Source organism: Schistocerca americana, chromosome 8 (genome assembly GCF_021461395.2).
Source record: "Schistocerca americana isolate TAMUIC-IGC-003095 chromosome 8, iqSchAmer2.1, whole genome shotgun sequence".
In the NCBI taxonomy this organism is placed as follows: domain Eukaryota; kingdom Metazoa; phylum Arthropoda; class Insecta; order Orthoptera; family Acrididae; genus Schistocerca; species Schistocerca americana.
The window spans coordinates 117,672,827-117,699,438 of record NC_060126.1 but is presented as its reverse complement, the minus strand read 5'-3'; the positions used below and the strand labels follow the sequence as shown (position 1 = coordinate 117,699,438).

Sequence of the window (26,612 nt, the reverse complement as noted above, 5' to 3'; positions counted from 1 at the left end):
CGCCTTCCTGCGTCCGTTGAACCGGCTGGCAGCGGACGGTTCGGGAGAGCGTTGGGGGTGCTGCGCCAGGTCTTCACCAGAAATCGCAGTTTATTAGAAATTAAGTGATTGGAGATATGTTGTTTCATTTACTTGTTAAATTCTACTTGTTTTCTTGGTGAGGTCACGAGCCGCTTTGTTTTGGGGTCGTCCCACCATTCTCCGTTTACGCACCCGCGGGAAGGTGGTTACTGATGATTTGTGTGGTCCGTTTTTCCCTTGTGGAGTAGGGACGAGTTAGAGCAACCTGCGGTTCGGGTTGTTCAGTAATCTCCATGTCAATCTGCCATACGTTAATAGCTGCCTCTGTCACCTTTGTCGGATTCGGTGTTAACGAATTTATGCTTGAAGTATAAAGGCCGAATTCCTGAAATATGTTTTTATCTTACCCGTCATCTTGAGAGGCGGTATATGTGTAATGTAGAGCATGTTTGTATATTTTATGTAAGACTGCATTTCATGTTTTTCTTATTTAAATGGTCATTTTAGTATATAAAGTTGCCAGCCTTCCACCGTAAGAGTTTTTTTTTTAAAATAAAGTTGCACCTTCGGTGGCAAGTTAATTTTTTTAATGTTCGTGTTTTGTACCATTTCTATCGCTCCTACGGGGTGCATAGTTTCTGTGCTTGTGTGAGTTGTTAAAAGTTTTAGTTTAAAGTAATCTGGTGTGTTGCAGATTTGCACCAGTGTAGTCTTTCAGAGGTTGTTGTGAGCGGTCGTGACTACGGCCGTGTCAAAAGAGGGCGGCAAGGTTCTCACCCCGAAAGCTCATACTGTCAAAATTTGTTCTTTCTGCCTCTGAATAAATTGTAACTTGATATTTTTATGGTGCTTTCTGATTATAATTGTAAATCTGTCTTTAAAAAAAAGAGGGCTTTTAGGAATAAAATTTCCAGATTTCCATTTGTTGAAAGAAATTTAATGTGTTTTCATCAGTTCCCCACTGGCAACTACATCCACTCTCACATAGCGTGATTAAATGTGTTAATGTTCTTCATGAATCGCTAGTAAATAAAGTAAATTCTTAAAAAAAGGTTTTGAAAGTAAATTCACGGTTCAGTTGATCGTAAGAGATGACCCCTAGGGCAGAAAACAAGGGGACATGACAATTACAGACGATACACGAAATCTATTTCCAGTAGCGAATATGGACAACCATCTGCTGTATGATGGAATGACAGCGAAAATTCGTGCCGGACCGGGACTCGAACCCGGATTTCTCGCTATCTCGACGGCCGCCTAAACACTTCGCTATCAGAGCACGACTCAGTGCCAGATCGAAACTTCCAACTGTCGTCAAACATGGGTCTACAACCTGTACTCGTAGATGTATTATGTATATTCCCGTACTGGGAGACATTTTACTCGACAGTCATTTGCCCCGGGTTCGGAGGATATGTACGATACTGTAGTGCCCGTGGAATTCCGAATAACGAGGCACCGTTCCTTTGGATGTTCAAAAATGGCTCTGAGCACTATGGGACTTAACATCTGAGGTCATCAGTTCCCTAGAGTTAGAACTACTTAAACCTAACTAACCTAAGAACATCACACACATCCATGCCCGAGGCAGGATTCGAACCTGCGACCGTAGCAGCAACGCGGTTCCGGACTGAAGTGCCTAGAACCGCTCGACCACAACGGCCGGCGCAATATTATGTGAAGAAACACAAGGAGCATAAGGGAAGGGAATATACGGAAAAGTGTGAGCAGAAGGAGAGAAGGAAGAACAGGAGGATGAAAAGGGGGGTGATGTATTAGAAAGAAGAGTGAGAGGGAGATGAAGAAAAACCAAAGGAAGGTGCAGTAGGAGGATTTAGCAAATGTAGAGTTTTAAAAATGGGACTAGGAGGAAGAAAGAAAGAACAGGGAATTTAGAGAAGTATGTGCAGTGTAAAGAAAGTGTGGAGGAGACGAAAGGTGGAACAAAGATATCTTGGGAACTATATATGACGGTAGTATCTGTTCCCGAAAGAACAGTTACCGTTGATGACCATGCAGCTTTGCTAGAAATGAAATGATAATTAATTGGACACCCTGGCTGCAAACCGGCGTTGATATACTTGATAGGGGACATGTTGAAAATGTCTTGCTTACATGGCAGACGCTCTATCCATCTGAGCCATCGAGGGCACAGAGAATAGTGCGCCTGCAGGGACTTATCCCTTGCACGCTCCCCGTGAGACCCATATTCCCAACAGGTCCACACCACTACATTCGTAGTACGCCTAATAGATGTTTGCCCATCATGCAAGGGATAAGTGCAAGCGATAAGTCCCTGCAGGCGCACTATTCTTTGTGCCCTCGGTGGCTCAGATGGATAGAGCGTCTGCCACGTAAGGAGGAGATCCTTGGTTCGAGTCCCGGTTGGGGCACACATTTTCAACATGTCCCTAATGAAGTATATCAACGCCGGTTTGCAAAAAATGTTCAGATGTGTGTGAAATCTTATGGGACTTAACTGCTAAGGTCATCAGTCCCTTAGCTTACACACTACTTAACCTAATTATCCTAAGGACAAACACACACACCCATGCCCGAGGGACAACTCGAGCCTCCGCTGGGATCAGCCGTACAGTCCATGACTGCAGCGCCCGAGACCGCTCGGCTAATCCCGTGCGGCGCCGGTTTGCAGATAGGGTGTCCAATCAATTATCATTTTATATCTTGGAAAGCTCAGATTTTTTTGAATGTAATCAAACCAAATATTTTGAGGAAATTTGTTGACAGTCGCTCTCTGGCACATACTATTTCATGACAAGAAAATCTAAATTTCTAATTCCTGTAGAGTATATACAACGCGCAAGAGACAAGTTGGGTAAAAGTAAAACGGAGTTTAGATGAACTGTATTACTACTACGACCTCAGAAATGTGTGAGGGCTGACCTGTCCTATGGAGTCCATGAGACGGTACTGGTTGAGCTGCAGGTAGCGGCCGCTCTTGTCGATGGAGACGCGCCGGGACTCCTTGAGTGGCGCGCGCCTTCTGGCTGCCCGTGGACTGCCGTAGGGGCTGAACGGGAAGTTGGGGTAGATGGGCCTCGGCTCGCCACCACCAGAGCCACCGCCGCCGCCACCGGGGCCGGCAGCAGCAGCAGGAGCAGCGCCTGAGCCAGGGACAGGGCCGGCCTGGTGTACCGGCGACGGAGAGCGGCTCGCCTCGGGGGACGGCGACAGCCGCAGGCGCTCCTCTAGGCTCACGCATAGCTGCAAAGCAGCAAAGACCACCGTCACTACACGGCGAGGCTCCTGCACGTCTGGCGCAGCTACGGCAATTAAGTATGACACACTACTGAGTACGATTTAACCTTTCCAGACCTGAATTTTTTCTGGAAGAGGGAAAGTTTTTCCTTTATGTGTTAATGCTTTAGTGATTTTAGAGGCGAGATCTGTAAAAAAATGTGTATCTGCTTTCAAAACATACTTTGTATAGTTGGCTCCATTTTATGGACTAAAATCGCTAATTATGAAATATTCTCTATTGTAAATGATTATCCTCTATTGTAAAATGGTCGTAATAATAACTGTATTCAATTGTGTAGTGGGATATAGAGAATCAACCACGTTCGTGCATTTTGGTGGTCACGAACTGCTGTGTACTACTCCCCTGCTTTACTGGTGCTTTCATAGTGATGCCCAACAGTTGGCAGCACTTGTGCATATGAGAAGGTTGAGCGTCCAAAAATGTACACCTCAGTTTCCAGTGGGAAAAAATATTTCATTTGCAGCTAAGGCACAGTAAAAATTAATGTACACAATTTCAGCCATAGAGTCCAAAAGGTTAAGCACGCCGGACTAGTAGAGCGACAGGAATGGGACCTCCCAGTCAGACCTAATTTCTGGCACCACACAGACACACTGAAACACAGGAAGCAATAAATAAACAGTATCACACTGAACAGCAGGCAATACGCACCCGGTAAAGACTGCACTATCAGTACAGGGCAGTTTTCCCTAGCGAAGATGCTTGATCACACTGGGATGAAATAGTATTCAGCCTCAGAAACATCATGCTAACTAGTCTTGATAATTTAAATTTACTAGCTGAGGTCGGCCGGAGTGACCGAGCGGCTCTAGGCGCTACAGTCTGGGGCCGCGCGACCGCTACGGTCGCATTTCGAATCCTGCCTCGGGCATGGATGTGTGGGATGTCCTTAGGTTAGTTAGGTTTCAGTAGTTCTAAGTTCCAGGGGACTGATGACCTCCGAAGTTAAGTCCCATAGAGCTCAGAGCCATTTGAACAATACTAGCTGAGTAGCCGGCATTGTTCTGGTATCTATTTACTTCAGTTCCATTAGTTCATATCCTCCTTCACCCTCTTTCTGTCCATCTCCTTTCCCCCTTTCTCTGTGCATCCCCATCTCGTCCATCTCTCCGTACACCTCCTTCACCCCCCTTCACTCTCTGTTCATCTTCTCCTTCTCCACTTTCTGTCCATGTAAAGCTCCTTCTTCTCTCTGCCCTTCGTCTTCTCCCCTGGCTCTGTTCACCTCCTCCTCCTTCACCAGTTCCTCTTCCCTTCTGTTTGCCCATCCCTTCCTCTTTCTATGTCAATCTCCTCTTCTTCCTCTCCTTGTCCCTCTCCTCCTCTTCCCTTTCTCTGTCCGTCTTTCCCTATTTCCTTTGTGCGTCCATCTCGTTCCCCCTCACATGTCCTGAACTACGTCACGTAAAATGACACATTCTTCTTCGCACATTCAGCAGCTTATGTGGATGCTCTCTGCGAAAAGAGTTGCGAATAGAGTTAGTAGCAAAGAAGTAATAAATTTAAACGCCATAACGTCACACCTAATGCGATAGTTACACTGCATGAACAGTGAGCGATTAACTTGTTCTCTTTCATCATTATCTGCGGGGTTGTCAGCAAGATAAGATTTACTAAAGATCTGAAATTATGTGCGAAGTTTGTTGCAAATACACTAACTGCTCTCGTTCTCAAATACTGGATGAAGGAAACGTGACGAGGATCTTCTGGAGTGTGAGATCGCTAAAATGGCTCTGAGCACTATGGGACTTAACTGCTGTAGTCATCAGTCCCCTAGAACTTAGAACTACTTAAACCTAACTAACCTAAGGACATCACACACATCCATGCCCGAGGCAGGATTCGAACCTGCGACCGTAGCGGCCGCGCGGTTCCAGACTGTAGCGCCTAGAACCGCTCGACCACTCCGGCCGGCAGATCGCTAAAGGCCAACGATATTTACTGCATTGGACGCCCCACATATTGTCTATTACTATTATTATTATTATTATTTTTTGAGTCATAAGTATTGTAACTACTTCGATGCGGGCTGCTATGAATTCCTCTCCTCTGCCAACAGCTTCCGCTCAGAGTAGCACTTGCAACCTACGTCTTCAGTTATTTGCTGGATGTATTCCAATCTCTGTCTTCCTCCAATTTAGCTCCTTCTATACCATGAGTTTTTTAACAGATGTCCTATCACCCTGCCCCTTCTTCTAGTCAGTGTTTTCCGTACATTCTTTCCCTTTTCCATTGCGCGCAAAGCTTCCTCATTCCTTGCCTTATCAGTCCACCTGATTTTCAACATCCTTCTGCAGCACCATATCTCAAATGCTTCGTTTCTCTTCTGTTCCGGCTTCCCCACAGTCCATGTTCCTCTATCATACAAAGCTTTGCTCTAAACGTACATTCTCATACATGTCTTCCTTCAATTAAGGCCTATCTTAACTTCATCTACTTCGTGACAGTCAGTACTGGTGTTAAGTTTCCCGCTGTTCTCGTTTCTGCTACTTCTCATAACTTTCGTCTTTCTTAGATTTATTCTTGATCCATATTGTGTTCTCATTAGATTGTTCATTTCATTTAGAAGATCCTGTAATTCTTCTTCAGTGTCAGCGAGGATATCACTGTCATCAGCGAATCGTATCATTGACATCCTTTCACCTTGGATTTTAATTCCCCTCTTGAACCTTTCTTTTATTTTCGTCATTGCTTCTTCGATGTATAGAATGAACAGTAGAGGCGAAAGGCTACACTTGCGTCTTATACTCCGTTTATTTCGAATACTTCGTTCTTGGCCTTCAACTCGTATTATTTCCTCTTGGCTCTTGGCTCTTGGCTCTTGTACATACTGTATATTTGCGACTCTCCCTATAGCTTACCCTTGCTTTACTCATAATTTCGAACATCTTACACAATTTTACATTGTCGAATGCTTTTTCTAGGTCTCAAATGCTATGAAGATGTCTTAATTTCTCTATAGTGTTGCTTCCATTATCAACCGCAACGACAGAATTGCCGGTCTGGTACCTTTACCTTTCCTAAAGTCAGACTGATCACTGTCTTACATATCTCCAATTTCTTTTCATTCTGTCCAATTCTTTCGTATATTACTCTTGCCAGTATCGTGAGTGCCTGAGCTGTTAAGCTGATCGTGCGATATTTCTCGCACTTGTCAGCTGTTTCAATCTTCGAATTTGTGTGCATGATATTTTTCCGAAAGACAGATAGTACATCGCCAGACTCACACTTTCTACACACCGACGTGAATAGTAGTTTTGTTGCCACTTCCCGCAGTGATTTAGGATATTCTGATGGAATGTTATCTATTCCTTCTGCCTTATTTAATCTTAAATTTTCGACAGCTCTTTTTAAATTATGGTACTGGATCACCTGTCACTTCTAAATCGTCCTCTGGCTCTTCTTCTATCACTTTCCGTTCATAGGGCCTTAAATGTACTTTTCGTGCAATGCGCGCCCTCCTTTGCATTTAAAAAAGGAATTGCACTGCTAATGCTACCATCCTTGCTTTTAATTTCATCCAAGGCTGCTTAGTCTTTTCTATGTGCTCAGCCTGTCTTTCCGAAAAGGATTTCTTTTTTCATTTCTTCACATTTTTCATGCAGCCATTTTGTCTTAGCCTGCCTGCACTTGCTATTTATTTGATTCCTAGGCGGCTTGTATTTCTGTATTCTTGTATTTCCCTGAATATTTTTGGACTGCCTTTTTCATCTTTTATTAACCATGGTTTCTTCGGAGTTACCTTCTTAGCATCTAAGTTTTTCTTTCCAATTTCTGTGAATGTCGTTTTTAGACATGTTCATTCCTCTTCAACTTAACCGCCTATTCAGCTATTCTTTGTCGCAGTATGTGTAGCCTCAGAGAACTTGAAGCGTTTTGTGGGCTATACAACCACATATTAGCTGCAAATGGCACTAAAAGGGGGACTGGAAGTATGGAGTGGTGAGCACAGCATGAGACTACGGAGCGTAGTTGAACCGCTTAGTCGACAGTAATTCTCAACAGTGCTACAGTGCTAGTGGTGTCCCTACAAGGCAGAGCGAAGGCAACGATAAACAAGGAAACATTGCATTATATCTACAACAACACTTGCCGAAATGGACTTTTCGTCAGAAAGGAACCTATGGAATTTCGCAGCGTGAGAAAGAAGTGGTAGATGCAATATTTACGTTTCTGCAGGATCAGCTAGTGGATATGTAGTGTCGTATACTATAGACTGTGCAGACAATATACATGAGGAGTACAGTGATAACGATATGCGTTTAACAAGTGAAAATGGTACTGAATCAGGCGTCGAGCGGTGTAGTTCCTCGTACTTCTCCTGCAGTAAGCGTCTCCAGAAAAATGTAGTAAATGCAGTCGTTGTCAAAGTAGTGGGTACTAACCATAATTACGTATAAGATCATCAGCTGCATAGTAAAAAAAAATATGAACAGATTTCGAATAGAGAATAAGAAAAACTACTGCTGTTCAAGACAGGACAAACCGCACTTTTTACGAAAACTAGTGTTTGCTCGCTTCAGGGATACTTGATGCAGTTAAGTTTATAGGATTTGCGTGGTAGTGACCTACTTCGCTGTTCACATCAAACTGCGCGCGACATTACAGTGATTTCAAGAGAAGCTGTGGGTGATCGCATGACTTCAAACAGCACTGCAGAATTGGAAGACGTAAGATGACTAAATTCCATACAAAGGATCAACTTGACGTTGTACAGCAAACTTTGAAATTGGCCACAAAATTGTAGATGAGATACACAAACGTATCTCATCGTTAAGGAAAGAATTTATTTCCAACGCCAACTAATCAGGATTATGAAGAGGAAATGCAAATGAAAGATGCCCTGCAACTAGAGCTACCAAGAGGGTTGTAACAAGGTCAACTAACATCAATGCCTTAACGCATCATACACAGTTAGACCGGCCTCTAATCTGGATAGCAAATTAGCTGGAAAGTTATTGATTGTGCTGCGAGAAGTCTGAGGTATTCTGCCTTCTACGATTCTTACTGGTGTGCATGAGCATGCAAGTGCAGTAGGGAATATTTACATCACAGCACCAAGAGTGGGAAAACGGGCGCAAGAGAACTACAACTATGGTATAAGCAGGTCTTTTGGTCAATAGCTGGTCACAAAACATGCTTTAGCTTGATTCCTGGTGTGCGTATAAAAATCTTACTCCAGGACTCTCTAGACGTATGTTTTTCCAGTTCCTATAACACATATAATCGCATAATCTGCAGGTACGCCTTGAACGATAGTTTCACGGTAAGCTCCACAACAGACTGTTTCGCATTCGGTTGTGTGTAATCATATTCCATCCGTTCTCATCATTCTGTTACACTCTTACTATTCCATACGAATTGTTTAAGAGTGGATACTTAGTTGAACGTCCTGTATTGTTTGTAATTCTCAAGGAGTTCACCTTCGATCTTGATGGTGCGAAACTTTGTGATCTGTATGGTGCGCCATTTCTCATTCGGTGTTCCTAGTGCAAGTTAATGGTTTGTTTTGAGCATTTCTTGAATGTCGACGATGTCCATTTTGTGAAGCGTAGTACATAAATCCCACAGAAATTGATCTTTTGCATCTCCCAGACACTTCTGTCGCCCTCGTGGTGAACATGGTGAGTAATTGGCAGCTAATATTTCTCCTGTCATAATTGTTAACACAACACTTTCAAATGAGCTTTACTAAAGTTTGAACTTGTTGCCTCCCACTCTAGGGGAGTATTTGCGCGTCGTTGCCTACACGTCTTTTTCCCCCCCACACTTACCCTTTTGACAGATAGGTGGTTCTTATCCCCACAGCGATTCGTTCCAGACAGTACGTGATATGTTTGCCACGTTTGGTTGAAATCGGTGCAGAGGAGATATGGAATATACATACAGTTTTATAATATGTAAGAATATCTTTTCCTTTTTCCGTGATGCGATTTTGACGAAATATAGCCTGTACAGTGTCAACAGCTATGCTGAAGTCACCAGTGAAAACCTCACAAGAATTCATAGAATAGTTTAGGAGATTATCGTGTTCGGACAAAAAGATAAGAAAGTTTTAGTAATACATTAAATCACGATATATTTTCTCGTTTTCCAATTTTGTTGAACTAAGGCCTATGTTAATTTTAATTTTAAAAACCAACAGCCTCAGTGCCAAAGTTTACGTAGATTTACTTAGGTTTCAGTCGGGATAACCCAACCTTCTTCAGAATAAAAGTAACTACCACTTGTCCATAGTGGACATCGTGAAGCTGAAGCTAAAACTTAAAAAAGAAAAGACATCAATAGAGGGCTCTGCAGAAGAGGAGGTGCAGGATGGTTGACAAGAGAGAGCTGCACACAATTACATGGAAGATATACCTATTGCGACAGGTGGACCATTAGTTGTCTTTTGAACTTTGTAAACAATTTAATTTCTCTGTTTTGTGGATGATCGTTCAAAAGTCTGGTTCCTTGAACAGGAAATTATTTCGAGAAGTTGTCTGTGCTATGGCATATTTAACGTAATGAGAGAACTGATAGCATTACCGACCGTTTTCAAAATTTTATACAGAATGTCTCAAAAGTGTTTCTATATTTCTATAAAGCAGAAGATAGCTTTCAGAGAACAACAACGAACCATATTCAGGCTATTTATATGGAACAGAAAGTATTAATAACCGTGAGGTATGATGGCTTCAAAACGACTACTGTTCGATCAGTTGTGCATGAAACATAATGGGTTTCATGGCAAAACTTATTACCTGAGTATATGCAGCCAAATGAAGTGAGTGTGTGGATTTTATTTTGTCAACTTGCGCAATGGATTGATGCAACAAGTACCCCTGGGCTCCTGCAAGAAACAACTTCCACCTCACACTACTACAGAAGTCAGACACTCGCTCCTTATGTACCAACAAGAACTGCTTGAAAAACATTCAGCAACAAATATCTTCTGGAGTCGTCCGCTGTAAGGAAAAGACACAAAAATATTCTGTATTCTTACGTAAATAATAGAATACTTGGGTACTGGAGTATTGCTAGTTAGGGTAAGAAAAACATTAAACGAACGACAAATGTTATTTATTGCAAAAAAATTCTGAGAGATAAAGTGAAACTTTTATTCTAAAATAATAAATTTCCAGGTTCTTTTCAGAACAGCAGAGTGCGTCTTACGGATAGGAATGCTATTATTTTACAAAGTATGAAAAAATTCTTTTCTCCATTTTCTTTAAGAAAGTTATTTACTTGTCAGAATGGCCGGGAGCCGCGCCTAAGCAACTTGAATAACTTTTCTAGGTACGGTCAAGGCTGTCGCATGAGAAATGTAATGGAGTGTTCTGTTATGGAGGACAGATGGGGCTCGCATATGCTGTAGTGCACAATAGCACAATACTGTGAGCTGCGACGACTGCTGCCTGCGTCGCTTGCTGCTGACAAATAACACAACTGTCTTTTTCTATCTGGATGGACCTTCGCCAATCAAACTCTCCCTACGCCTTGATGAAGTCAAAGACTGCTTTCTGCCCCTAGTCTAACTATTGGCGTGGTACACTGGTCAGATAACCAGTCCACCGTGATGCCACTCAATATTCGCTCGCAGGCGTTTAACTAGTACTCTGTCCATGTTCACACCGCACAATAAGTGTGGTGGCCAACACAGTGAACAACACTTAATCGCGAGCGACTCGATATAGAGTATCACTCCGATTCGCTAATGACATAGGTGCTCTCCCAGTGAAGTACTGAGGAGAGACTTTGTTCCTCGCTCTTTGCGTACACGTACGAGCGCACTCTCTCTCGTTAGATGTTCCCGCTCCAAGATCGACAACGGAATGGCCCATTTTTCTGGAAAAGTTGCAAAGGTATATCATTCGCTGTCTTCGCTCACTCTTCTGGCTCTTTGCATCAGAAATATTCCGCCAATCAGCGTTGCTCTTTTAAACGGGAGAATGACGTTTCGTTTAAGTCGAATAATGCGGAAATAGGTAGCATCTCCATTAGGCATATGCTGTCCTCCTGAGAGAACTCCGTAACTATGCAGTTGGTTTGTGGAAAAATGCGTCTTCTGGGCGCTCCCACACAATGCAGCGGAATTTGCTTTTAAGTCGAACACTGGGGTCGTTATCCCTTCCCTCTGGCAAAAGCTGTCCTCTCTCTGAGCAGTCGCTTCAGCCGAAGTTCATGTGCGCCTACCCCTCTGAAGGGACGGACCTCGACGCAGGCTGGCCGCCTCCCTAGAACAAAATTTCCTTCGGCCATCGTGTTGTGTATGCCAGCTTCGACTTTTTCAACCTCGGTGCGCACTTGCGATTTACTTATTAGATTTGTATATCGCTTACATGAATTCACACAAAATTGATTCTACCTTATCGAGTTTGGGTTCAAATGAAGCGTCTTGATGTGCAGAATACGATTGTGAGGATGGAATATGTAAGAAATGGAGGTCAGGAGACCACGCCACCTTACAATGAGAAGAAATAAGGCACCGTTTTTATGCACTAAGGAACCTGCCCAACCACATTGATAGTTCTGAAGGCAAAACTGCCTTAACGTTTGAGATCTGCGTTTGTGAAATACAAAGGATGTTTTTCAGTTGTCTTGTTAGTCGTTGCAGATGCAGATAGCTTCCTTTATTCAAACATAAAAGACGTATGCAGTATCGTCTTCACTGCTTCCATACCATGCCATTTGTGTGAGCATTGGGTCTCAGTCACTTGGGCCTTAATCCTGTTGATGGATGACAGAGTACAGCTGTACTTAAGATCACTGTTTGTTCGAAGAACGTTTATGCCTACAGATGATATTTTCCTTCTTCGAGAAGTTTATAAAACCTGAGCATAAAAAGCCCGCATCTCGTGGTCATGCGGTAGCGTTCTCGCTTCCCACGCCCGGGTTCCCGGGTTCGATTCCCGGCGGGGTCAGGGATTTTCTCTGCCTCGTGATGGCTGGGTGTTGTGTGCTGTCCTTAGGTTAGTTAGGTTTAAGTAGTTCTAAGTTCTAGGGGACTGATGACCATAGATGTTAAGTCCCATAGTGCTCAGAGCCATTTGAACCATTTTTGAACCTGAGCATAAAAAGAGTTCCGAAGCACTACAACAGGACATCGCCTCCTCCTTCACTTCTCACTCACCTCCCCCTGCACCAGCTACCTATTTAAAACGTGGATCACAGTTGTACAGCGCAGCATTCTTATGTGTGATTCTCATAGAGACTCAACGGTTTGCTGACGCAACTACATAGCTAACTTCAAAATTTGCGTAAAATACTTTTCTATTTTTCTAAAATAACAGATACTGCATGTATAGTTTTACTTTGTTTTTACAACTGAGGATGATCCATGAAGATCAAAACTAGTCATGTACTAAAAACAGTGCACAGCTGGGACTGAAAAGTAAAGATATATCGAAATTATTTAGATAACAATGCAGTAGCTGTTCTCTCATTATGAATGTGTTGGCTACAACGAATAACAATAATAAATAAAATAATAACCTGCCCTCAAGTAGGATGAGAACCCATAGCCTAACGTGTTATTTTAACATGAATCAGCAATACGCTTTGACAGACAACCATTAATTTAGTACCGGAGGGAAGTGCGGGTGGTTAAAATCCCAGGTGGAGACCAACAGATGAATACCGTAGGCAGATTCAGAAAGATGAAGATCGCAGTAGTTACTCGGAGATAAAGAGGATTACACAGGATACAATAGCATGGAGAGCTGCATTAAACCAGTCTTTGGACTGAAGACTACAACAACAACAACAACAACAACTGAATCGAATTGGTAAAACAAGAAATTTATCGCAAAACGTAACTAAAAGAAAGGTTCAGTTGATAGGACATATCCCGAGGCACCATGGAGTAGTCAGTATCTTAATCGAAGGAAGTGTGGGGCGCAAATATCGTAGAGGAAGATCAATTCTCAATTATGTCAAGTATGGTAAAATAGGATTTAATCGGGTAACTAAAGAGAAAGATAGATAATAATGATAATGTTCATTGCTGAGACTCAAATTTATTTCAGTGAAAGATAAGCAAGACACGAGCAACATATATTAATTATAAGTACTTAATTTTGATGAATTAAATATTTAATATAACTCAGGACAGTGCAGTATACGGTTACCTTGGTGTAAAAGCAGACATTTTGTGGGGCACAAATGGGTTATGTCATATTTTACGTCTGAAGCAGGGAAAATACCGATCCAAGCCATCTTCAGTCTACCCTGTACAACCCTTATTGATCCACTCCTCACACTTTCAATACTATTCCCAAGCATTTGATTTTGTTGTTTACGAGTAGGTCCATCCGCAAAGAAGACAAGTCGATTCAATCTCATCTTGAGAATAGCTTTGATAACCTAACACATTATTTTGCTCAACATCAGCACGTCATGGAAGATGAATGTGTAAATTTTGGTGGGAACTATTCTTGTTTTGGATGTTTGGAATCGCGCACGTGGGGCTTAAATTGCTTGGACGTGTGCTTGAAGCCTCGGCAGAGAAGCAGCGATGCAAAACAGGGATGAGTTAAAGCTGATCTTTGCTCTGCGCCAGATTTACCTGCTGATCGCGAGGAGAGCAGAGGAGAGGAGACAAAAGTTTTGGTTTAGTAGCAGTAAGCAGCAAACAATGGAGATTTTTGGGAATTATATTACGGATTAATGGATTATTTATTGTGGAATAGAGTTGCCATATCGAGCTGGGACATATCTAGCTGGGACTTCGTCGGGATACTCTGAGATGGGGGTATAGAAATAAAGTAAAAAATTTATGTAACGTAATTAATCTTTATCTATAACATAATTATATAAAACTTGTTGCAGAAGAAGTAGTTGGTACTACACATTTCTCGGAAGATTTCATCTTTTCAGCAAGTCTTCTTTCCCTTTCTCGTATTTATAAAATTCCATGCAAGTCAGCTTGGTTAAACCGGCACTGCAAGATAGAATCCACGGTCCCAGGCATCAGTCGATACCTGCAGTCTTCCGAACCATGTTTAGTTTCTAAAAGGCTTTTCAGATACAGATATTCATGACAAAAATTGTCGCCTGAAATCTTCACAGCATTTTTAGCCACGTATATAATAGTGTTTTCAATCATTACACAATGTGCAGTTTCAGATAGCGTCATCCATTAAAATACTTGATATTTATTAAAAGAAACAGCCCAGTTTTCTAATTAATCAAATGCTATGGTATAGAAAGTCATTGTTTCTTCCTAAATGCTCGAAATCAAATTAATTATTTCTTGCTTAGGGTCCTCATTTTCTAACTTGTTCAAATTCATCTTGGTTTGCGTGTCAATAAAATCGGCAGTCTTCCCGTCATTCAGACATCTTTGAGGGTCGATTAATGATTTCTTTTTTCAACTATGGAGACATTTTTCTTCTCCAATGTTTTTATATATTTTTCAAATAGAGCCAGGTTTGACTGGAGAAACATGAAGTTTCTGATCGGACTACAGATAAAATCTGATATTATTTTAGAATACCTCCCTTCGGCGTTTTAATGGGATCCAAAGTTTAAGAATTCTACTAACTGCGAGAATTAACAGCCTGTGAGCGAGATAGAAGAGTCTCGTGGTTGACATCGACGTATAAGCGAAACCCTTTCAGCTCCTCTGTTCTTACCGTGTATATTGACAAGTAATTGAATATTTTCATGACGATTATTTCAGTGTCGATGGTGAAGACTTCAGAAGCGCTTGATATACATGGCGCATCAAAAATAATCGTCCGGTTTCTGCGTGAACCACGTACTTATGGAATGAGCCATCTCTCGAGTAACACGGTTCTCGCTACGTAGCAGCAGTGTGCGCTCACTTCAGTTCTAGCAAAAATGGTTTCGGGGCAACAGAAAGAGCTCTGTATTATACGTTCTGCGCAATGCGGGTCAGTAATAACCGTTCAGCGTGACTTTCGTACTGGGTATGGTGTGGATCCTCATAGAGCATGGACAATTCTGAGAAACCGTTTGTTTGTGTAAAGGCAAATCGCCAAGCCTTCCCCGTATGTCTGACACAGACGTCGAAAGCATTCGCTATAGTTTTACAAGGAGTCCGCAGAAATCCCTTCGCCGAGCAGTTCGACAGCTCAACATGCCCGCGATGTCTGTCTGGCGTGTGCCGCGTCGGCGTTTACACATGAAATCATACGAAGGTGACCAACAAAAACGTGTGGTGTTCTTAATTTCGTTTTTGGCAAGATGGTGGATGACAGTTCTTGTCCACGCTTAGTGTTTAGTGACGAGGCAACACTATTTAAATGGAAAGGTGATCCTTTATAATGTGAGAAAATGTGGAACGGAACAGCTACATCAAGTTGTACAATATGAGAGGGACTCACCAAAAATTAACATCTTTTGTGGAGTTTCATGGGAAAAGGTATATGGTCCATTTCTCTTTGCCGAGAATAGTGTTACAGGAGGCACATATCTCGGTATGCTTGAGAACTTTCTTTTGCCACAGTTGGAGACTGAGTCGAACAGGATGGAGGCCGCCACACCGGCGTCTGGAAGTGCGGGATGTTTAAATCAAATGATGGATCGGTCGCGCTGGACCAAGTGCTTCATTCTTACGTTACTGGTCTCCAAGGTCACCGGACCTGGCTAAATGCTATTACTTCTTGTTCGGGGTTTATAAAAGACTCTATTTATGTGTCTCCATTCCCAACAACAACAAATGAACTAAGACATTCCATAACAGCAGCTGTGGAAGCTGTAACTCAAGATATGCTCGCTGCAATGGGAGAACAATTTGAATACCGCATTGACGTATGCCACACATCTCAAAGGGGATGTACTGAACACCTATGAAAAGGTAGTGAAAAAACTTTTTGAGTTTTCCGTTCATCAGGAAACAAAATTCATTGTATATGTTTAGTAGTTTCAGAAATACAGACGTGCCAATACGTATGATTCTTTCTGATACGCCGTGTACATGGTATTGTGGAGAATATGGCCAGGGCATCCAGTTGCTTCTACATTTTTTGCTACTTCTTTTTAATTTGGTGAAACATATTCCTCTGGCCGCACCCTGGTATTGTCTCCACGAAATGTACCGTCAAGATAAAGTTGTTGACGTAAATAAAACTAGCTGATGCTGCATTTAAAACTTGCACTAATAGATGGCGTTACTTCATTACTTGAGCCAAACTTGAATCAGTATTTGGAAAATCGGGACAAAATTGGGTCTTGTCAGGATGTTAGTAGAAGAAGGGCCATAACGGTGATAGTCTCGATGTATCTGAACTGATGGCAAATCTATTGTGGAGAAAGAAAGAACTGATTATTACATTGGTACGATTAGACTCTTTGCGAAAAATGGATTACAGGTAATGATTAAGTTTGTTTTATTTGGAGCAGAGGTCTGATAATGCAGAATTCTTAGCTCATCAAACATCAAAATAAGGCATATCTTTCTTTTCATTTTTTTGTTAGTACTTACCGACCATTGTGAGATAAATGGAATTAGATTTTGGAATTTTGTTTAACGAAATGTTGGAAAAGTTAAGTTTAATTTTTGTAATCGTTGGATTACAGCTACGTGATTTCAGAGAAAGCTTAACTGTTATTAAAGTTTTATTAAAAGTCATTAAATCAAATGATATGAGACCGTTATTGAGTCCATTTAACCCAGAGTCATTGTCCACATCCCAAGACTTAATTAATTTTCAAGTTATTTAAACTGTTGTCAAAAATTATGGACGAAGAATGATAGCAATGGTTTAAGAGAATAAATTGCATCTTTGCGTATCTCTGTAGTTAGATTTTGTAGCTCTGTCACTGAGATGCGCTGTAGCTACGAAAGCAGTTTGCATGGCCTTACCGTGTGCTACCCGGAATAAGCTAAATAGTGTAGAAAACAGATTATTTCTTTACTTAAATTTGACAGGGACCAAATTTAGTTTCACAGTAGTAATTTTTTCATCAAAGTCGATGGTCAGATTATGTGATAACAATAAGTTTCAGATACGACATGATTTTCTTAGAATACTCACATATAGATTCCACTACGTATTCTCGCAGCTGAATTTTGTTACCAACAGTTGACCATACGCAAGCTATCAGTGACAGTTGGTTTATCACCCTTATGTCCTTACTCCTTAAAAAGTACGTAGTATGACTTTATTTTTTAGTTCAGGTGAGCTTAAATATGCTCAAATCAAATGTAAATGGCAAGTATCAGGTCCTAGGCTACTTTTTGGAACATTTTCTTCATGTAGGGAACCACACCCTTGTTTTGTTAAAAGACAAATTTTGAAAACCTTCCGCCTCGGCTGTTTCCACAAGCATACCCTTTACTGAAGTTCGCACGATTGGTCAATTTCTGGCTTGCAAGCCATTTGCAACAGTCGAGTACTTGTCAGAGTATAAGAGCTCTGTTCAAAAAATTCCGGAACATTCGTTATTTCACGCCAATGGTTTGTCCGAGGGAAATACGGCTGGTATCCCTGCACACGTATGTGTTTAACCCTGAACTGTCGAGGTGACTGCTTAAACCGAGATTTAAGGCAAAAATCATTTGAAAATTTTAATTTGTGGTATATAAAATTTTTTTACAGACATTTAAGTGCTGTTTAAATGCTTCTAGTTTATTTTATTGTACTAAACAAAGCCTACACCATTTTACTCTTTATCATACAAAAGCACATCATTTTTTGTGATTGTTTTAGATAGTACAGATAAATGGTTAGAGGGCTGAATTTTACATTCTGAAAAATTATACAATTTCTGTAGCAAATATATTTCGAAATAAAACTAAATTCCAGGGTTTAAATTTGCTCATAAAATTTCCACCCGATAGGTAAAAAAAGAATTCTGTCAAACTGAAATTCATTGCTGCGAAATACATTTTTTCCTTAAGTTCTTCCTCTGAATGATACTGTTCCATACCAGATCACTGGCTAATCTAAAATCGTCGTCTTTTTCGTTTATTTCTTGATCTGTATCACTGACAGCTTCCTCCATAGACCGACTAACAATCTCATCAGACTCGGGAAAGATAAACTTACACATTCGTGGAAACACATTTTGAGGTATACGGTACCGTACTGAAGAAAACAGATAGGTAGTTCACGAGGTGCGGTCTAGGAGACTCCAGCACCTATCAGTGACACGTGTCAGCAACAAACACAGAAGGAGATAACGCAACCGACGGCAAAACATCGTAGGCTTGGCAATTTAAGGAGGGCAGGAGAAGTATAGAAGCATTCCACCACAACTGGCCGAGTTCGAAAATTTTCGCGCGGTCTTAGAGACCACACCTCGTGAGTTAAGTGTTATGTAACTGCCGGATATTTCATTGTTGTATGTCCTTTGTTATTGTCAGTGTTTCGCACAGTTAGCGAATTTCTTGTCAAGATGTGCCACAAATTTCTCTTCTCTCCAATTCCATTCAATGCCTCCTCATTAGTTGTGTGATCCACCCATCTAATCTAATCTTCAGCATTCTTCTATAGCATCACATCTCGAAAGCTTCTATTCTCTTCTCGTCTAAAGTATTTATCACTACGTTTCACTTCCATACATGGCTACACTCCATACAAACACTTTCAGAAACGACTTCCTGACACTTAAGTCAATACCCGATGTTAACAAATTTCTCTTCTTCAGAAACGCTTTCCTTGCCATTGCCAGTCTACATTTTATATCCTATATACTTCGACCATCATCAGTTATTTTGCTCCCCAAATAGCAGAACTCATTTACTACTTTAAGCATCTCATTTCGTAATCAAATTCCCGCAGCATTACCCGATTTAATTCGACTACATTCCATTACCATCGTTTTGCTTTTGTTGATGTTCATCTTATATCCTCCTGTCAAGACACTGTCCATTCCGTTCAACAGCTCTTCCATGTCCTTTGCTGTCCCTGACAGAATTACGATGTCATCGGCGAACCTCAAAGTTTTTATTTCTTCTCCATGGATTTTAATTCCTACTCCGAATTTTTCTTTCGTTTCCTTCACAGCTTGCTCAATATACAGATTGAATAACATCGGGGATAGGCTACAACCCTGTCTCACTCCCTTCCCAACCACTGCTTCACTTTTAAGCCACTCGACTCTTGTAACTGCCTTCTTGTTTCTGTACAAATTGTAAATTTTTCCCTGTCACCTTCAGAATTTGAAAGAGAATATTCCAGTCAACATTGTCAAAAGCTTTCTCTAAGTCTACAAATGCTAGAAACGTAGGTTTGCATTTCCTTAATCTATTTTCTAAGATAAGTCGTAGGGTCAGTATTGTCTCACATGTTCCATTTCTACCGAATCCAAACTGATCTTCCCTGAGGTCGATTTCTACCAGTTTTTCCATTCGTCTGTAAAGAATTAGTGTTAGAACTTTGCAGCCGTGGCTCATTAAACTGATTGTTCGGTGATTTTGACATCTGTCAACACCTGCTTTCTTTGGGATTGGACTTATTATATTCTTCTTGAAGTCTGAGGGTATTTCGCCAGTCTCATACATCTTACTTACTAGATGGTAGACATTTGTTCGGTCCGGCTCTCCCAACGCTGTCAGTAGTTCTAATGGAATTTTCTCTACTCACGGGGCCTTCTTTCGACTAAGGTCTTTCAGTGCTCTGTCAAACTCTTCACGCAGTATCATATCTCCTATTTCATCTTCATCTACATTCTTTTCCATTTCCATAATTTTGTCCTCAAGCACATCGGCCTTGTATACACCCTCTATATACTCCTTCCACTTTTCTGCTTTCCCTTCTTTGCTTACAACTGGGTTTCCATCTGAGCTCTTGATATTCATGCAAGTGGTTCTGTTTTCTCCAGAGGTTTCTTTAATTTTCGTGTAGGCAGTATCTATCTTACCCCGAGTGCTATGCGCCGATACATCCCTACATTTGTCCTCTAGCCATCCCTGCTTAGCCATTTTGCACTTCCTGTCGATCTCATTTTTGAGACGTTTATATTCCTTTCTGCCTGCTTCATATACTGCATTTTTGTATTTTCTCCTTTCATCAATTAAATTCAATATCTCTTCTGTTACCCAAGGATTTCTATTAGCCCTCGTCTTTTTACCTATGTGATCCTCTGCTGCCTTCTCTATTTCATCTCTCAAAGATACCCATTCTTCTTCTACTGTATTTCTTTCCCCCATTCTTGTCAATCGTTCCCTAATGCTCTCCCGGAAACACTCTACAACCTCTGGTTCTTTCAGTTTATCCAGGTCCCATCTCCTCAAATTCCCACATTTTTACAGTTTCTTCAGTTTTAATCTACAGTTCATAACCAATAGATTGTGGTCAGAGTCCACATCTGCTCCTGGAAATGTCTTACAATTTAAAACCTGGTTCCTGAATCTCTGTCTTACCATTATATAATCTGTCTGAAACTTTCCAGTATCTCCAGGCTTCTTCCATGGTTCTTGAACCAAATGTTAGCTATGATTAAGTTATGCTCTGTGCAAAATTCTACCAGGCGACTTCCTCTTTCATTCCTTAGTCCCATTCCTGATTCACCTACTACGTTTCCGTCCCTCCCTTTTCCTACTATCGAATTCCAGTCACCCATGACTATTAAATTTCGTCTCCCTTCACTATGCGAAATTAAAAACCTTAAAAATGTCTTTTACTTTCTGTATGCTCGTCAAAGTAATTTAGAATCCCTTGATCCATAGTCGCAGAAACGACATTATAACTTCTCAGACCTATAAGTCGCAAAGAATAGACTAGCGTGGACAACAACAACGACGACAATGACATCATGGATAAATATGCATTCATTTTTTTTTAAATGTGTCGGTTTGCCGTTCGCTCATTGTCATCGCGCTAGTCATGTTTCAAGCATCAAATGGCGCTCATCAGATAGGTGCCCACGGTTAATTCCGCTTAGTTCTTGCCACTCTCCTCCCCACTCCCCTCGAAAGAAGACCTTGCCACACAATTTCGCGTTTATATTGTGTGCTTTAGCTGGTGGATGGCTCGCAGATAGCCGTGGCAGGTCGATTTTTGGCTCTATTGGAGCGCTTCCGACGGCAATCCTCCTGTAATACCAGCGCTCTCATCACTGAACGGTGAGGATAATGGGAGTGAAAAGCGGGGGGGGGCAGCATTAGCTGTTAACAAGTAAGCGCTACAGGCGAGGTAGGGGAAACCCTGCTGACGGCGGGTAGTTGGTAAGCGTGGCGTATCCGCCTCTGAATACCGGCAGCACACGCCGGGCTGAAACTGCAAAAGTCACCTGTGTGTGTGTGTGTGTGTGTGTGTGTGTGTGTGTGTGTTTAATCTGACACACGGTCGCGTCGTTCATAAATGGGAAACTGCGCTGGTGTTACCAACCCACGGTGGAAGAGATTAAACAAACGGAAATAATGAAAGCACCTGTACAGGTCACCATTCCATCAGTAAATGAAATACAGCAAGCAATAACGAAATTATTGAAAAACAGTGCTTTTGGTGAAGACCAGATATACGTTGAATTATTGAAGAATGGAATATTGCAGCTGGAATTAGAATTACAGTCCTTAAAGGAAACAATCTGGAAGACGGAAACTACACTAGCAGGCTGGAAAACAGCAGTTATGAATTCATATTTAAGAAGACTGATCCGCTTGTGTGCAGTAACTACATACGAATCGCTCCATTGGATGTCACCTAATAAATCTTGTCGATGTGTCTATAAAACAGACCCATCCTATTAACTGAAGAACTAATTGGCGACCATCCAAATGGTTTCCACAGGAATAGACACACAGAAGATCATTTATCCATTCTAAGACAAAAAACGGAGAGGGCGTGGGATTTCAACCTAGATGTCCACATATTATTTCTAGATTTCAAAAAGGGTCACGGTAGCATACACCGACAGACACTCCTAAATATAATGAGGGAATTTGAAACACTATCAAAGCTAATCAGATTAGTTTAAATCTGTGCGGACGAAACTTTTATGTCGCATAAAGGCACCTGTAGGAGAGACTGAAAATTTTAAGGTGTTCACTGGAGTCAGACAAGGGGACGCCACTTCACCTACTTTACTTAACCTCGTCTTCGAGAAGATCGATAGATGTGAAACTACTCCATAAGGGATTCAAATGGAGAAGGTGAACATTATCAGACTTGCGTACGCTATTGATGTGGCATTAATAAGTAGTTCCAAAGCGGAATTAATCAGAAAGATGAAAAATTATTACAAAATCGCGGAGAAAACAAGATCGCATGTTAATGAAGAAAAGACAGATCATCTGGCCGTAAGTGAGATGGATTCACTTTCAACACAGTTGACTATTTCAAGTGCTTATGGGGTCTTTTTAGTAACAAGAACAGAACAGATATAGAAATAGACATCTGTATAGAAACAGCGAACAAAGCACTTTTTAGTTTCATCAAAATCCTAAAGAAAAGCTCACCTAGTACTAACTTCAAAACCCGCTTATATCAATCGAGTATGTGCGTGTAACATTACAAGGCTGTGAAGCATTAATACTGGATGGTTATAATTAAACATCCCCTATTTAACACGTTTTATCACGGAAACTAACTACCGTAAGAGTACCAAACTTGGTTGCATTAATGTCAAGAACATGGGGGAGAGAAGTAATGCAGAATAAATTCAACTGAAACACTTTCAATGTCCTACTACAGGATATCGTATAATTACATGATGGTAATATTACTGCTGCGAAAGGGGCTCAATATGGCATCCATAAGTGTCCAGAAGAGTCTGAAAGCCAGGATTGTATTCGTTACAGCAGAACGAAGCATGTCCATAGGTATGCCGGCTACCCCTCTTGGAATCCTGCGCTCCAGATCAGATCATGTGTGAATGTTCATCTGGTAAAACCTGTCCTACAGGTAGCCCGACAACCAGAAATCACAGGGTTTGAGATCAGGTGTCCGTGCCGGCCAAGCATTTGGAAATGATCGGGTGATAATTCGATCGTTTCCAAATGTCTTTCGGAGAAGCAGGTGACCTTCACGGACTACGTGTGGTGGGGCCCCATCTTGCATGAAAACTGTTGAGTTCAATGCGTCTCTCTTCTGTAGGACAGGTATGACACGCTGGCGAAGCATATATCAATAACGCTAGCCAATCACAATGCACGTCTTTGGTCCTTGAGCGCCAACCTGTTTAGAAAAGAACGGGCCGATTATGAACGTAGTCATGAAGCCACACCATACGGTGACACGCTCACCATACAGTGGAATTTCATGCAAAGTGGCTGGAGGTGAAGATCTCCACCGTCGGCAATTCTGTGTGCTCGCCTCACCCGTCAGAGAAAAGTGAGCTTCGTCTGTCCACGAACAGACCAGACCTCATCGACGGTGTCAGTGATGAGACAGGGATTAGTGAACATGATGTTGTCATTACAACTATGGTTACGAAAGTTAAAAAGTCGGTCAAGAAGGCTAGGAGAGTGTTCTTACTAGAAAGAGCAGATAAGCAGTTGTTAGCATCCCACTTAGTACATGAAGTGTGTGGCTAGGGCCTCCCGTCGGGTAGACCGTTCTCCTGGTGCAGGTATTTCGAGTTGACGCCACTTCGGCGACCTGCGCGTCGATGGGGATCAAATGATGATGATTAGGACAACACAACACCCAGTCCGTGAGCGGAGAAATCTCCCCAGCCGGGAATCGAACACTTAGTAAATGAATCGACTTCATTTACTTCCGGTACGATGGACGTAGAAGAATTATGGGCAAATTTTAAACACATTGTAAATCACGCACTGGACAAGTATGTGCCGAAAAAGTGGGTTACGGACGGAAAAGACCCACCGTGGTTTAACAGCGCAATTCGGAGAATGGTCAGGAAGCAAAGACAGTTGCACTCGCGGTACAAGAAAGATCGGGAGAATGACAGGCAAAAGTTAGTAGAGATTCGTGCTGCTGTAAAAAGAGCGATGCGCGAAGCATTCAACCACTACTACCGTCATACCTTTGCAAAAGATCTTGCTGAAAACTCAAGGAAATTCTGGTCTTACGTAAAATCGGTAAGCGGGTCGAAGGCTTCCATCCAGTCACTCGCTGATCAGCCTAGCCTGGCAACGGAAGACAGCAAAATGAAAGCTGAAATTTTAAATTTAGCATCTGAGAAATCTTTCACGCAGGAGGATCGTACAAACATACCGCCATTTGAGTCTCGTACAGATTCCCGCATGGAGGACATAGTGATAGACATCCCTGGAGTTGTGATGCAGCTGAATGGGTTGAAAATAAATAAATCGCCAGGTCCTGATGGGTTTCCAATTCGGTTTTACAGAGAGTACTCTACTGCATTGGCTCCTTATTTAGCTTGCATTTATCGCGAATCTCTTGCCCAATGTAATGTCCCGAGCGACTGGAAAAAAGCGCAGGTGACGCCTGAGTATAAGAAGGGTAGAGGGACGGATCCTCAAAATTACAGACCAATGTCCTTAACATCGGTTTGTTGCAGGATTCTCGAACATATTCTCAGTTCGAATATAATGAATTTCCTTGAGACAGAGAAGTTGCTGTCGATGCACCAGCACGGCTTTAGAAAGCATCGCTCCTGCGAAACGCAACTCGCCCTTTTTTCACATGATATCTTGCGAACCATGGATGAAGGGTATCAGACGGATGCCATATTCCTTGACTTCCGGAAAGCGTTTGACTCGGTGCCCCACTGCAGACTCCTAACTAAGGTACGAGCATATGGGATTGGTTCCCAAGTATGTGAGTGGCTCGAAGACTTCTTAAGTAATAGAACCCAGTACTTTGTCCTCGATGGTGAGTGTTCATCGGAGGTGAGGGTATCATCTGGAGTGCCCCAGGGAAGTGTGCTAGGTCCGCTGTTGTTTTCAATCTACATAAATGATCTTTTGGACAGGGTGGATACCAATGTGCGGCTGTTTGCTGATGATGCTGTGGTGTATTGGAAGGTGTCGTCGTTGAGTGACTGTAGGAGGATACAAGATGACTTGGACAGGATTTGTGATTGATGTAAAGAATGGCAGCTAACTCTAAATACAGATAAATGTAAATTAAAGCAGATGAATAGGAAAATGAATCCTGTAATGTTTGAATACTCCAATAGTAGTGTAGCGCTTGACGCAGTCACATCGATTAAATACTTGGGCGTAACATTGCAGAGCGATATGAAGTGGGACAAGCATGTAATGGCAGTTGTGGGGAACGCGGATAGTCATCTTCGGTTCATTGGTAGAATTTTGGGAAGATGTGGTTCATCTGTAAAGGAGACCGCTTATAAAACTCTAATACGACCTATTCTTTAGTACTGCTCGAGCGTTTGGGATCCCTATCAGGTCGGATTGAGGGAGGACATAGAAGCAATTCAGAGGCGGGCTGCTAGATTTGTTACTGGTAGGTTTGATCATCACGCGAGTGTTACGGAAATGTTTCAGGAACTCAGGTGGGAGTCTCTAGAGGAAAGGAGGCGTGCTTTTCGTGAATCGCTACTGAGGAAATTTAGAGAACCAGCATGAGGCTGACTGCAGTACAATTTTACTGCCGCCAACTTACTTTTCGCGGAATGACCACAAAGATAAGATAAGAGAGATTAGGGCTCGTACAGAGGCATATAGGCAGTCATTTTTCCCTCGTTCTGTTTGGGAGTGGAACAGGGAGAGAAGATGCTAGTTGTGGTACGCGGTACCCTCCGCCACGCACTGTATGGTGGATTGCGGAGTATGTATGTAGATGTAGATATCCATATGATGGTCCCCGGCCAGCCTTCGTCAACTTCAATCATTGCGAGAAAGTGGAGAGCGAAATCAAGACGTCGTTGTGCGTCCTGTGGTGCAAGCTGTTGTAGGATATGGATCTTGTACGGATACCATTTGAGAATGGTTGGAAGTACCTTCCGTACAGTGGACCACGGGATGTTCAACTGTCGTCACACAGCAGACGCACTGCCTGACGATCGGGAATTGTGCGCAGCGTTGTCTGCCACAGCAACAGTGAATTGATCAACCACCTGCGGTGCAACCAGTCATCGGCCTCTTCCCGTAGCGAAGAACATATTTCCAGTTGATCCGAACAACAGGTGGAGAAAGAGGACCCTTTCGTAATCCTTTCAGCCGGCGATATTCACGAAGTGCAGCTGCAGCATTACCGATCTTTTGATAATAGAGCTTGAACAATAACGTCCCGCTTCTTTTGTCCAAGATCAAGCTGACGCGTCAACAAGTGCAGTGCGAGTGGTCAATCAGGTTTGTGAGAGTATGAATCACGATGACTGATGACGCCCCAGGAGGCCATAGTTGGAGATGCATGGTGGCGCTGTGACGCATGGAAATCATTCACCCCATACTATAAACATTAATGCTACCAAGTTTGGTACTCGTAAGTAATTAGTTTCCGTGTTATCACGTGGTGTATATGGA

At 42.1% G+C, this 26,612-nt stretch overlaps 1 protein-coding gene across 2 annotated transcripts in view; it reads right to left on the bottom strand.

Moving 5' to 3' along the window:
* The window catches only part of LOC124544807 (calcium/calmodulin-dependent protein kinase kinase 1), a 1,492,928-nt gene that overhangs the window by 177,162 nt on the left and 1,289,154 nt on the right, over positions 1-26,612 (bottom strand). For both annotated transcript variants that reach the window (XM_047123492.1, XM_047123493.1), the window contains one exon: positions 2,926-3,246. In XM_047123492.1, the coding sequence (XP_046979448.1) occupies positions 2,926-3,246 (321 nt within the window). The remainder of the gene's footprint in view (positions 1-2,925; positions 3,247-26,612) is intronic.